Source organism: Canis lupus, chromosome X (assembly GCF_003254725.2).
Source record: "Canis lupus dingo isolate Sandy chromosome X, ASM325472v2, whole genome shotgun sequence".
NCBI classification, from domain to species: Eukaryota; Metazoa; Chordata; class Mammalia; order Carnivora; family Canidae; genus Canis; species Canis lupus.
In genome coordinates, this window is record NC_064281.1 from 92080315 (window position 1) to 92092966 (window position 12652).

At 45.8% G+C, this 12652-nt stretch overlaps 1 protein-coding gene across 6 annotated transcripts in view; it reads right to left on the bottom strand.

Annotated features, from left to right (window-relative positions):
- SEPTIN6 (septin 6) overlaps positions 1 to 12652 on the bottom strand; it is a 67582-nt gene that overhangs the window by 25668 nt on the left and 29262 nt on the right. For all 6 annotated transcript variants that reach the window (XM_025431273.3, XM_049107890.1, XM_025431271.3 and 3 more), the window contains one exon: positions 2409 to 2595. In XM_025431273.3, coding sequence (XP_025287058.1) covers positions 2409 to 2595 — 187 coding nt within the window. The remainder of the gene's footprint in view (positions 1 to 2408; positions 2596 to 12652) is intronic.

The following is a 12652-nucleotide window of genomic DNA, read 5'->3' on the forward strand; positions in this document are numbered from 1 at the left end:
TTGTCCAAGGCAGGTAAATAGCAGAACTGAGATCCAGATCCAAGTTTAGCCTTATTCCTAAATCCACAGTCTTAGCCAGCTCAGTTCCAAATTGATGAGCTGTGTGATATTTTCCTTATCAAGATCACCACTTGGGTGATTCCAAAGCAGAAAGATGACAGTTGGGGATCTGTGGTTGACAAGGAGGGGAGGTGGCGACTCCTTGTAAAAAGTAAATTGTCCCAACCTATCCAGTGCAGGCGAGCCCCAGGATTTTAGGGACCCATCCCCATGGGCCACGGCAGGGAAGGGAGGCAGGGCAGAGCTCCGTGCAGATGCTCACCTGGCAGCAAACATGCGAACCAGCCCAGCTGGATGAAGATGACCCTCTCAGTTACCAGTGTGATCCGAGACTTAATGCAAAAAGAGGTATACTGCCTGAGTTTCACGATTAATTTCTGCATAAAGCAAGCAGATTTATGTGCCCAATATCAGACAGCAGGATGAAGGCCTAATGCCACCCCAAAGTTCAATCCACCTGAACCCTGCTCCTTGAAGTTACTCCAAGGAGAGACAAGGCTTTTGCTGAGGGAAGGGAAAGAATGGTGAAATGCACATGCATTTGTGAGCCAGAGCACACCTAAGCTCAGGTGCCCAGGGAGAACATGGGTGTCCCCGCCAGCAGACTCCGGCGGGGCAACACGGATAGTGCTTGGGCCCCAGAAGGAGCTCTACACTTGGAACCTGAAATCGCCTGCTTTACGCTTTTGCCTTCGGAGTAGCCATAAAGGCTGCCACCAGTTTCACATGCTAGGTCAAAGAAAGATTGGACCCTATAGGCACCCTCCTTGAAGTCTTTGCAGGAGGATGGCGGGTCAAAGCCCTTGCCAAGGTAGAACAGCAGGCAGAGCCAATCCGCCCTGTCACTTTCCACCATGTCCCCATCGACACTACAAGCATATGCCAAGGCTGCTTAACTTCAACCGACCCACGCCCCAGGTCACCAGCGCATGGCTCTCTGCTGCCCTATACAGGACATGCAGGGCATAGCGACATTTCCAGAGCAGCCCCCTTACTGGTGGGTGGGGAGCTCATTGCTGTAAAAAAAAAAAAAAGAAAGAAAAGAAAAAAATCACTCCTATTTTGATTTAAGCTCAATATCGGTTTTTATCACGTATATGCTACTACATAATGCCTATCAGTTAGAAATGTCAGAAAATAAAATGCCTTGGAGTCAGAGAGAGCCAGGTCCGAATCACAGACCCATTACAAGTTGTCTGACCTGGAACGAGCTACTTCATTCTCCGTGCCTCACTCTTCTCATGAGGAAATGGGAACAACAGTATCCACCACACTGGATAATACTGGAAGGATGAAATAAAGTAATGCATACTAAGTACTCATCCCAGGGCCAGGCACATATGAAATGCTAGCGGAAAATGTATTCGGCTTTTGAAAGAATCCTGTGTCAATTCTTCTGTGCAGCCAACAGTCCTTTCACATGAAGAATCCTCGTCTGATTTCTACCTGGCATGGCACTTTCATTTTTCAGTTCCTTTTAGAGCAGGACATGACTGATTCACACAGCCATCTTTCTCAGGAATAGAGGCCATAGAACTTGGTTCCATGGATCTGAGTTCGAATCTAGCCTCTACCTGGAGCTAGCTATATGACAACAGGCAGGTCCCTGCACCTCTTAGAGCCTCGGTTTCCCCTTCCGTGAGTGGGGAATAATGATAATGCTTGCCTTACTGGCTTGTGAAAATTCAAGGAGATACTCCAGGGGGTACGTGCACAGCAGTGCTTGAGGATTTAACAAATGTTAGCTGCTGTTACTAAAATTATAATTGATAATAAAAACAATAACTTTCCAAGTCCAGTTTGCATGTCTGATTCTCGTCCAGGCCAGTTAATCCTGGGGCAAAGGAAAAACATCTTTCCGTCCCAAAAGGCTGAGCCCCTAGACCTAAACGGCCACCTTGCTCACAGTCACCCTTGACACCCCTAGATGGATCAGGGCAGAAAGACAGCTCAGGGCAAACCCATGCCATCATGCAGGGAAGACGGATCACAAAGCACACCACACAGGTGCTGGATCTATACCACCATTTTGGGACGTCTGGGTGGCTCAGTGGTTGAGTGTCTGCCTTCGGCTCAGGGCCTGATCCCAGAGTCCTGGGATCAAGTCCTGCATTGGGCTCCCCATGGGGAACCTGCTTCTCCTTCTGTCTCTGCTTCTCTCTCTGTGTCTCTTATGACTAAATAAATATTTTTTTAAATACCACCATCTTTCTGGAGGGACAGGGAATGAAGGAGAGGATGAGGCCACAAATTGTCTCCTGGAACCCGGCACATATGTGGCAAGAGAGATCAGTAAGAGTGATTCCGGTGTGCCCAGCCTCCCGCCGGCCCTCGCCCCTGCTGCGCACCTTACTATCCAGCTTCTTCATGGTCACCAGGTCCAGAGACTTCAGGGAATGGCCCGTGGGGGCGATGAAGTACAAGCAGGCGTGGATTCGGGAGTCGTGGTAGGTGTGCAGTACCCTGCGGATCTTCAGCTCCTCCTGCAGGTAGGCTTCGAACTGGGCGTCGATGAATTCTACGATGGGCTTGTAGCTGGGGGTGGGATGCGGGGCGGGGAGGGGGAGAGCAAGGAAATGGCCTGACAGCTTCCAAAACCCCGGGTTTGGAGACAGTCCCTTTCCAAAGTTTAAAATGCCCTTGGTAACCTGACTTTCCCCTCCAGCTGGGTTCCTCCATCTCCCTTCGAAGGGCCGCCCACCCACAGTTGCTGCCAGTGGGCAGGAGACCTTGGCTCTGGAATGCCCACATCTCCCCTCTCATCCCAATCCTGCCCTCCCAGACCTCGGGGTCATGGAATGTCCACCTCCTCTTCCATACAGCCTTCCCCACTTCCCCATTTCTGCCAGAAATCCCTACCGCGACCCCAGAGCATAAAAAATAATAATTATGCTATTGGATCGCTTCCTCTGGTTTTACCAGGATTGCTGTTCCCTCAGATAGACTGTATCCCTCTGAGGGGCAGAGACCATGGAGGGCACTTGTCTACACTGTGTGGGGCCCCAATGCCATGTAGAACCCACTGGCAGCGTCTGTGGGTGGACTGGTTCCACGTCTGTGCTTCATGAGTCTCACCCCAGTGCCTAGCATGGGAGCCGGCTACACAGTGGTGGCCAGGACGTCTCCTTGACCCAACGCTGGGGCATCTGGTCAGAATGCTCCGGGTGCTGCTCTGTCTTGCTGGGTTTACGGCACAGCCCACATAGCTCCCCTAAGATCCACATATTTTTCTCGTTCTCATTTCCCCCAAGAGTGTGACTTTAAAATCTAAGCATGTGGACAACATTTGGTAAAGAGTCTTCCCACCCCAACCCCCACTCCCTCCCAACCCCAGCTCACTGAGTCTCCAGGCCAGGTCCCCTTTATGACCCAGATTCTTGCCAGGGCGTCTTAAACAAGAGCCAGTCCTCCGCTCCTCCCTGTCCTGGGAAGCTTCTCTCTTCTCTCCCCGGCCATTCCTGCCACCCCTGCAGCTTCCTTCTGCTCTAACTAGGTCAGCTGGGCTTCAGCTCGGCCTCTCCCCCTCTGCCCACTGCCTTGCTGTCCAGGGCTTCCTCCCTTCAAGCCAGAGGAGGTTTGTTATCCAACCCTGGGGCAGTGAGCTTGCAGCTACCACTGCCAGATGGAAACACCATCAAAGGGAGCTGGGCCCAGCCAAGTCTTCCCACCTGCAGCAGCCCCCAACCTGAGCCTTTTTTGAAAGATCCCCGTGGTCGAGAAGGGAAAATAGCTTAAAAAAAAAAAAAAGAATCACCAAATTCTAGATTCTGAGAGCTACAGACAGAGGAGAGATCCAGGTGCAAGGTATCTCTGGAGCCCCAGAGAAGAATCTAAAAATAAAATCTTTTTTTGCTTCTTTTGATCTGAGCCAAACATCATTCTGAAGGGTAACAGCATCCAAGAAACTCTTGGTTGTAGAGATCCTTAGAAGGTTCCTGAAGAATTAGGAGCAAGGCTGGGGGATGCATCCCTTAGACTTATCTAATTAATTTTCAGATGATTGGCTCATTTAAACTATCTAATCATGGCACTGCTTCTTTTTTTTCCTCCATTACATAGCTTCTCTTACTTCATTTTTTTTTTTTTTTTTGGTCTGCAAAAGGAACCAAAGGAGGGGAAAAAAGGTGCATTCTGAGCTTTTTCTCACCCTCCCCACCACCCCCACCCCAGCCCATCCCAGTATCTAGTGATACTGGGCCTATCTTTCTACTGCTGCCAGGCTCTTAGAGGTCTTGGAAGAGGTGCCTGGATCAGACCAGCCAAACCAGCCAATCAACCCACAGCATTTGGTTTAGACTAATCATAATGGCTGATTCATCTCTGTCTTACTCATCTGTGTATCATTGGTGACCAGTGTGGTCATCTGGAATATAGTATGGTCTCCGCCCCACTCTGTTGTAGTCTGGAATACAGTATGGTTTCTGCCTCCAGTCTATGATAAACCTTACTCCCATAGGTAGGCTCTGCACAAATGTTTCCTTCTCCTAGGTGACACCTGATTCTCCTCCGTCAAAGACCTGCCTTCCTTCATAGACCTTCTCAGCTGGAAATTTCTCCATCTCTCACACCCAAGTTCATGGAGGGGTGGGGAGGGCAGCTTCCTTCTAGCTCATTACTCCCCAGCCTCCTACAATCTCTTCCATCTGCTACAAAACCCAGTCCCAAGGAGCGCCTGGGTGGCTCACTCCATCAAGCATCTGACTCTTGGTTTCTGTTCAGGTCGTGATTCAGGGTCATGAGATTGAGCCCCGCTGTGGGCTCCTCACTCAGCGGGGAGTCTGCTTGAGATTTTCCCTCGGGATGCCTGGGTGACTCAGTGGTTGAGCATCTGCCTTCGGCTCAGGTCATGATCCCGGGGCCTTGGAATCGAGTCCCACGTCGGACTCCCTGCAGGGAGTCTGCTTCTCCCTCTGCCTATGTCTCTGCCTCTCATGAATAAATAAATAATCTTAAAAAAAAAAAGTGATTCTCCCTCTCCCTCTGCCGCAACCCCCACTGGCGTGCATGCGCTCTTTTTTTCCAAAATAGTCTTTCTTTAAAAATTTTTTATTTATTTATGATAGTCACACACACACACACACACACACACACACACACACACACACACACAGAGAAGCAGGTACAAAATAGTCTTTAAAAAAAAAAAAAAACAGCTTCAACATGATCCACCCCTCCTTGTCACTACTGTTTGGCTTTCATGTTTTAGGGCAGGAGCTCTTAACCAGGGCTCCAGACTTCCAAGGGAAGAAGACTTCCAATGGAAAGAATTCATAGGATCCACAAAGTTGGATAGGAAAAAAAAATCTTCTTCACTAAGCGCTCTCAGTGGTTCCTTCAGGTACAAACATGGGTAACAATCTATAGTAATTTTAAGCAGTACCTGTGATTTCACAGTCAATAGAAATCACTGATATTTTTGCTTCCAATCACAAGTTGTTGCAAATATCTCAAAATAGCAGTTATACTTACACGACTTCTAAATTATGATAGTTATTAGAGCTGCACACATAGGTATTATTTCAGGAACTAATAAAGAAGGACATGGATTACTAAATAACAATTTGAAAATATTTTGGGAACTGTATTTTTAGTATAACTGGCATGTTTTAGGCATTTAAAATCTAAGAATGAGGTCCATAGGCCTCACTAGATTGCTAAAGAGGCCAAAAGCACAAAGAATTCATGGTCTGGACACTACATCTTATTCCTTTCAATAACAGGGATAAAGAGTGACGGGGCAGGGGGACGCCTGGGTGGCTCAGCAGTTGGGTGTCTGCCTTTGACTCAGGGCGTGATCCCAGGGTCTGGGATCGAGTCCCACATCAGCCTCCTTGCAGGGAGCCTGCTTCTCCCTCTGCCTGTGTCTCTCCCCGTCTGTGTGTGTGTCTCTCATGAATAAATAAAATCTTTTTTTAAAAAGTGACTGGGAAGGCTTCCCAGACAATGTGATCTTTGAGCTGCATGGATGGGAATAAGAGAGCCATGGGCGAATTTGGGAGAAGAGCATTCCAGAGAGGAATAACAAAAGTAATGGTCCAGAGGCAGAAAAGAGCTTGAGGAGATTTGCCATAAAAAGAAGGCAAGGGGGGCACCTGGATGGCCCAGTGGTTGAGCATCTGCCTTTGGCTCAGGTCATGATCCCAAGGTCCTGAGATTGAGCATCACATTGGGCTCTCTGATCAGCGGGGGTCTGCTCCCTCTCCCTCTGCCCCCTCGCCCTGCCCCTGCTCTCTCTGTCTCTCAAATTACCAAAAAAAAACTTTAATATTAAAAAAAAAGAAAGAAGGCAAGGGAGCTGGGAGCTAGTAGTGCAGGAAGGAAGAATAATGAAGTACTCACAATTGCCAAAAGATGAAAACAACCCAATGGCCATCAACTGATGACTGGCTAAACAAAAGTTGGGAGATCCATACAATGGAATATTATTCAGTCTCTAAAAGGAAGACAAAAACAAAAACAAAAACAAAAAAAAACAAAAAAAAAACAAAAAACAAAAACAAACAAAAAAAATAAAATAAATAAAATAAAATAAAAGGAAGACAAGTCTGATGCATGCTGCCCCGGGGGGGTGAACCTCGAAAACACCTTTCAAGTGAAAGAAATCAGACACAAAAGGTCGAATGTTGTATGATTCCACTTACATGAGGTGCCTACAATAGTCAGTCATCAAGAAAGAAAATAGAATCGTGGTTACCATGGAATGAGCGGAGAGAATGGAGAGTTAGCGTTTAATGTTTCCTTTTGGGGTGATGAGAATGTTTGGAACTAGGTGGTTGCACAGCGTTTTGAATGTATTAAGTGCCACTGAATTGTTCACTTTAAAATAGTTAATTGTATATTGTGGGAATTTCTCCTTATTAAAAACAAGAACAGGGGCACCTGGGTGGCTCAGTTGGTTAACAGTCCGACTCTGGATCTCAGCTCAGGTCCTTCCTTTTTTTTAAGATTTTATTTATTTATTTATTTATTTATTTATTTATTTATTTATTTATTCATGAGAGACACAGGCAGAGGGAGACGCAGGCTCCCTATGGGGAGCCTGATGCGGGACTGGATCCTAGGACCCCGGGATCACGCCCTGACCTGAAGGCAGATGCTCAACCACTGAGCCACCCAGGCGTCCCTCAGCTCAGGTCTTGATCTCAGAGTCATGGGTTCAAGCCCCACGTTGGGCTCCATGCTGGGTGTGGAGTCTACTTAAAAAAAAATAAATAAAGGAAAAAAACCCAAGAATAGTAAAAGATGAAGCAAACAAGGTAGCAGGGGATAGATCACATAGGGTTTATGGGCAGGATATAGTAAGGGGTTTTTACTGTGAACAGGGTCTTCTGTTCCATAATGTTCTCTAGTTAGTTATTGTTGCTTGATAAGAAGTCCTTGGTTTTCTTCATGTCTGCCTATTTTGAAACTGGCTACCTAACCGAACTGTTATTCATTAGAATTGTTTTCCAGGTGATTGATTACCTCGGGTTTCTTAAACAGTCCTACTATAGAAAAATAATGATTTTACCTCTCGGTGAGCACTTTTCAATTGTCATCTTTCTAGACACTGTTGACCAGTTCCTTCTTGAAACACTGCCCTCTGACTTCATTGCCACCATTATCTCCTACCTCTAGAACTCTTCTTTCTCACTCACCTCAAATCTTGGCTTGTCTCGAAGGTTCCATCCTGGACCATCTTTCGCTGTCATTCCACATATTGCACACACCTATCCCTGAGTGGTCTCCCTCATTCCGGTGGCTGCAGCTGTCACCGCCTCCCAATCACACTTCCTAGACACCTCAGGGTGATCCCGGTCCCTCCCTCTCCCATGTGCCAGTCCTCTGGGCAGACACAGCCATCAGAGCCCCCCAACTCCTGCTAGAAACTCACAAAGCCCAGTCACAGACACTGTGCTTGAGCATAACCATCTCGGGCATTGGCACCAAGGTAGCACCAGGTCAGGTCTGCAGGAACAAAGCCAAAAATGATGACAGCTAATTTAGTCTATCACCCTCCCTGCAGTCACCTCTCCTTCCCTCCTCGGGAATCCCGAGTCTGCTCTGTCCTCCACGGACTCTCCCCCTGGAGCTCTCCTGCTTCACATGCTCTTGCACTGTGACCTCTGAAACCACCACCCCCAGAACCCTGATAAACGCAACTGCCTACAGTTTTGGCACTCAGGGTCTGGTCCTTGGACCAGCAGCACAGAGACGCCACCTGAGGCTTGTTGGAAATGCACAATCCCAGTCCCCAACCCAGACCTACAGGATCAGAGTCTGCATTTTCTCAAGAGCCTCGGGGGCTTGAATGCTTGAATGCAAGATGAAAGTTTAAGCAGCGCTGACCTCTATCAGCTTCCTTTTACAGAACTTGCCTACTTCTTTGCCCTAAATGGAAACCTAATCCCCTCTGTCCTACCCCCAGGATACCACCACCCTGAAGACCTCATTACGCAGCAGCCCTCTCTGGAGGAGGCTGCTCATTCTCCCACGACCTGGGTGCCTTGGGGTCAGCGGGGTGGGCATTCGTGTAGCTTCCCAGTGCCACTTCCAGACTGTTCCTCCACTACCTCAGTGTAAAACCTTTTCTTCATCTGAGACGTATTCCATCCTCTCCTGGTGGCACCTGACCCACAGTCTCTCTCTCCCCATCCTGGGTGACGGCCATGTGCTTGTAGACAACCCATCAACCTTCAGCCTCTCTTCCCTGATTGTCTGAACTCCACAACGTTCGGGCTCCCTCTACTGCAGCCGCCTACACACCTCACCATGAGCCAGACCAGCTTCCCCCAAGACAGCCTCTAACTTCCCGCTCTCTGGCCACAGCCTCACATCTTTCCAACACTCTTACATCCTGGATCTTTCACCTCATGGAATCCTCAGGTACCTTGACCTCTTTATTATCTCACAGGTGATCAGCCCCTTGCTGGCCTCATCTCCTTCTCGGCCCTGGCTGAACCCTTAACTGATTACCCGAACCACTTTTAGCCACACTTGCATCTCCACGATACCCCTGCCATCCACCCTACTGGCCCAGCAAACTGCTGCGATGAATCAATTTCAGGATCTGTCCTTCACTCCTACACTGAGGCTGCTCAAATTAGCTAGAGGCCATCACCAAAGTCTTTGCACCCAAAGCCATGGCCTCCAGCCTCAGAGAGAACAACAAGACAATGCCATTACTTGACCTTGATTGGCTGCATTTCCCATCACCTCCATTGGGCATTCCAAACTTTCACTACTTTCCTCAAGCTCCAAAACCTACTCGTGACATCTTCATTCTCACAAGATGGTCTTACCTCCTACGTTACCAACAAAATTTGGGCCATCAGCCTCACAGCAGCTAGATTCCCCTCTCCTCTAAAACTGAATCAGCCCTTCCTGACTGCCTTCTAGTCTCAGAAGACAAAGGGCCCCTCATAGTGTGCAAGGCCCATTGTCCTTCGTGCACTAGCTCTCATTCCTTTTAGGCTCTTTGAGAATCTTGCTTCATCTATTAGCTCCTCGCCCCCTACTGACTCTTTCTCCTCAACCTATAAACATGCTTAAGTCTTCCTGCATCTCAAAAGAAAGATCTTTCCTCAACCCAACCCCCTCAACTACCCATTTCTTCCCAACTGCTGCCCTTTCTTTTCCTCCCTTAGCAATCGAGTTTGTCTTTTGCATCTACCACAGGGCTTAGCATAAAACAGAAGTTCAATAAATGTGTAATGGGTAAGTGGGGAATTTTTTTTTTTTTGGAAAGAACAATCTACTCATTCATTCCTTCTCATTCATTCCTCAACACATTGTAGACTGTTTTCTACCCTCGGCATCCTAGTTAACACATTCAATGGACACGTTTGGTCTTGAAAGATAAAAACTTAGAGGGTTTTTTTCTTTATTTTCCCCACCACATTTAGGGACAATTAGGTACTGAATACCCATGGTATGCCAGTTGGCTAACTTGCACGCATCCTAGAAGATTTCAAGACTTAGCTCAGCCATTCCTGAGCACCTCCTCTCCACCTTATCCCCCGACTGGGCTGTGCCGCTTGCCATTCTCATCCTCCATATGCCTTTGTTACTGTACTTACTACACTATGTAGAATTTGTATGCTACGTATTACCCCCTTCCACTAAACTACAAGTTCCTTATTTCTTAGTATTCCTGGCACCTGTACCTGACACACAGTTGGCATTTAGTATAATGTTATCAACTGTACTATATCCCCCAAATCAACTGGGTTACCAAGTGTGGTGGACTCTTTCTCTTTATCTGCCTCCTCCTCATCTCTGCCCTTGAAGCTTCTTATCCTGTTCAAGCTGTCTTCAGCTCAGCCTCAAAAACACGGCCCCTGGGGGGCCTGGCTGGCTCAGTAGGAAGAGCGTGCTACTCTTGATTTCGGGGTCATGAGTTCGAGCCCCACATTGGGTGTAGAGATTACTACAAAAAATAAATAAACTTAAAAAAGAAAAAAAAAGTCACCCCTGACCTCTGCCTCCCTCTAGACACTGCCTTATCTTTTTTTTCCAGTTCAGGAAATCTTTTTAAATGAGCGGTCTACACCCACTTTATCTGCTTCCTTTTAAAAAATTTCATTCTTTTAAAAAAGTTTATTCTTAATTATGTGACTGATACATGTACTTATGCTCCCCTTCTCAGAGGTAACTACTATTTTCAGTTTGTTGGTTCACCTTGCAGATCTTTTTCTATGCATTTATGTGGGGGGGGGAAGTGTTTGATGTTTCATTAGGAATGGTGGATTAAAAAAAAAAGGAATGGTGGATTTATACAATTGGTATCATGATTTTGTATATTCTGCAACCTCTATTTTCACTTGATAACACATCCACATGAGTGTGCACAGATCTACTGCATTCTTTTAAACTGCCAAATGTATGCCATAGTATATGGCTGTACCATAGCTCATTTAGTTGCCCTACTGATGGAAATTTAAGCTGTTTAAAGATTTTTTTATTCCACATCCAATGCTGCAGTGAACATCCTTTCTGTAAGTTTTTCATGAACATGTGCAATTGTTTCTCTAGGCTGTATACCTAAAAGTGGAACTGCTGGATCATAAGGTATTCACATTTGAAGTTTTAATAGGTCCCACCGAATTTGCACTCTAAAACATCTGTATCAATTTATATTCCCAGCAACATGAATGAAGTGAACTGTATTAACGGCCATTTATATTTTTATCTCTTATTTTTCAAATCTGATGGATAAAAAATATTCCATTGTTTCATTTTGCACTTCCCTAATCACTGGTGACATTGGATGAGCATCAGTTCATATGTTAATTGGCGATTTATATTTCCCCTTCTGTCAATTACCTGTTTATTTCACATTGAATTGTAGAAGTTCTTTTTACATTTTAGAAAAATCCTTTCTTTATGATATAAGTTGCAAGTATTTTCTCTCTATTCATAGTTTGTTTTTACTTTTGTTTAGTCTTTCAATATGCAAAGGGTTTTTTTTATCTTAAGTTTAAATCTGTCGATCTTTTCTTATATGGCTTTGGGATTTTGTGTCACGATCAGAAAAGCCTTCTCTACCCCTAAAGCTATAAAAACATTCTGCTATATTTTCTCTTATATTTTTAGAATTTGTTTTTAACCCATCTGGAATCTATTTTTGTGACTAGTGTTTGTGTGGGAGGGTCTCATTTTATTTTTTTCCTAATGGATTGCCTATTTTCCCAGCACATTTTCTTGAATAGTCCATTCTTTCCTTGCTCACTTACATATGCCAAATTCCCATATAAACGGGAATTTGATCTTGGTCTCGCTTTACTTATTGCTCTTTTTGCTATTCTGATGCCTTTACTAACTTATCTTCCATTCACTCATGGCAACTTAGCTTCCACCCACAACTTCCCTAGAATTATTATTCCTTAGTGTATTAATGACTTGCATGTTGCCAAACCCAAAGGATATTTTTTTCAGTTCCATTTGTCATTCCCCCCATTAAGCTACATGGTATAACTCTCCCTCGATTCTTCTACCAAAGAAAGTCATAATCGTAACAATATCTTCTATTCATTAGTTACTTAGTGCCAGGCACTGGTTTTTTTTAAGATTTGATTTATTTATTTGAGAGAGACAGAAAACGAGTGGAGGGGAGGGACAGAGGTAGAGAGGGAGAAGCAGACTCCCCGTGAAGCAGGGAGCCTGATGAGGGGCTTGATTCCAAGACCAGGGCATCATGACCTGAATCGAAGGCAGATGCTTTAACCAACTGAGCCACCCAGGTGCCACTGTGCCCAGCACTCTTGAAGCCTTTAATATGCCAAACATGTCAAGTATGCCTCACGTGACCCTCTAGGGTAGATATTAGTATTATGGTCATCCCCACTTTACAGGTGAAAAAACTGAGCCATAGAGAATTTAAGGGTCTTATAGTGTAAACTCTGAGAGTTGGTCTTTCTTTTCTGCCATGCAAGTGCCTGATTTAAGATTTATCGCTGAGGCATCCACTTCAAAGACAACTGACTATCTGGAATAAATACACTGCCAGCTACCTAAAGGTTAAGAGTCAGCCCTCCCTCCACAAACCACCCCTCACAGGGCTCCTTTGTTTTAGAAATCTTGATTGATTTCCATTAAGTGACCATTTGGGCCA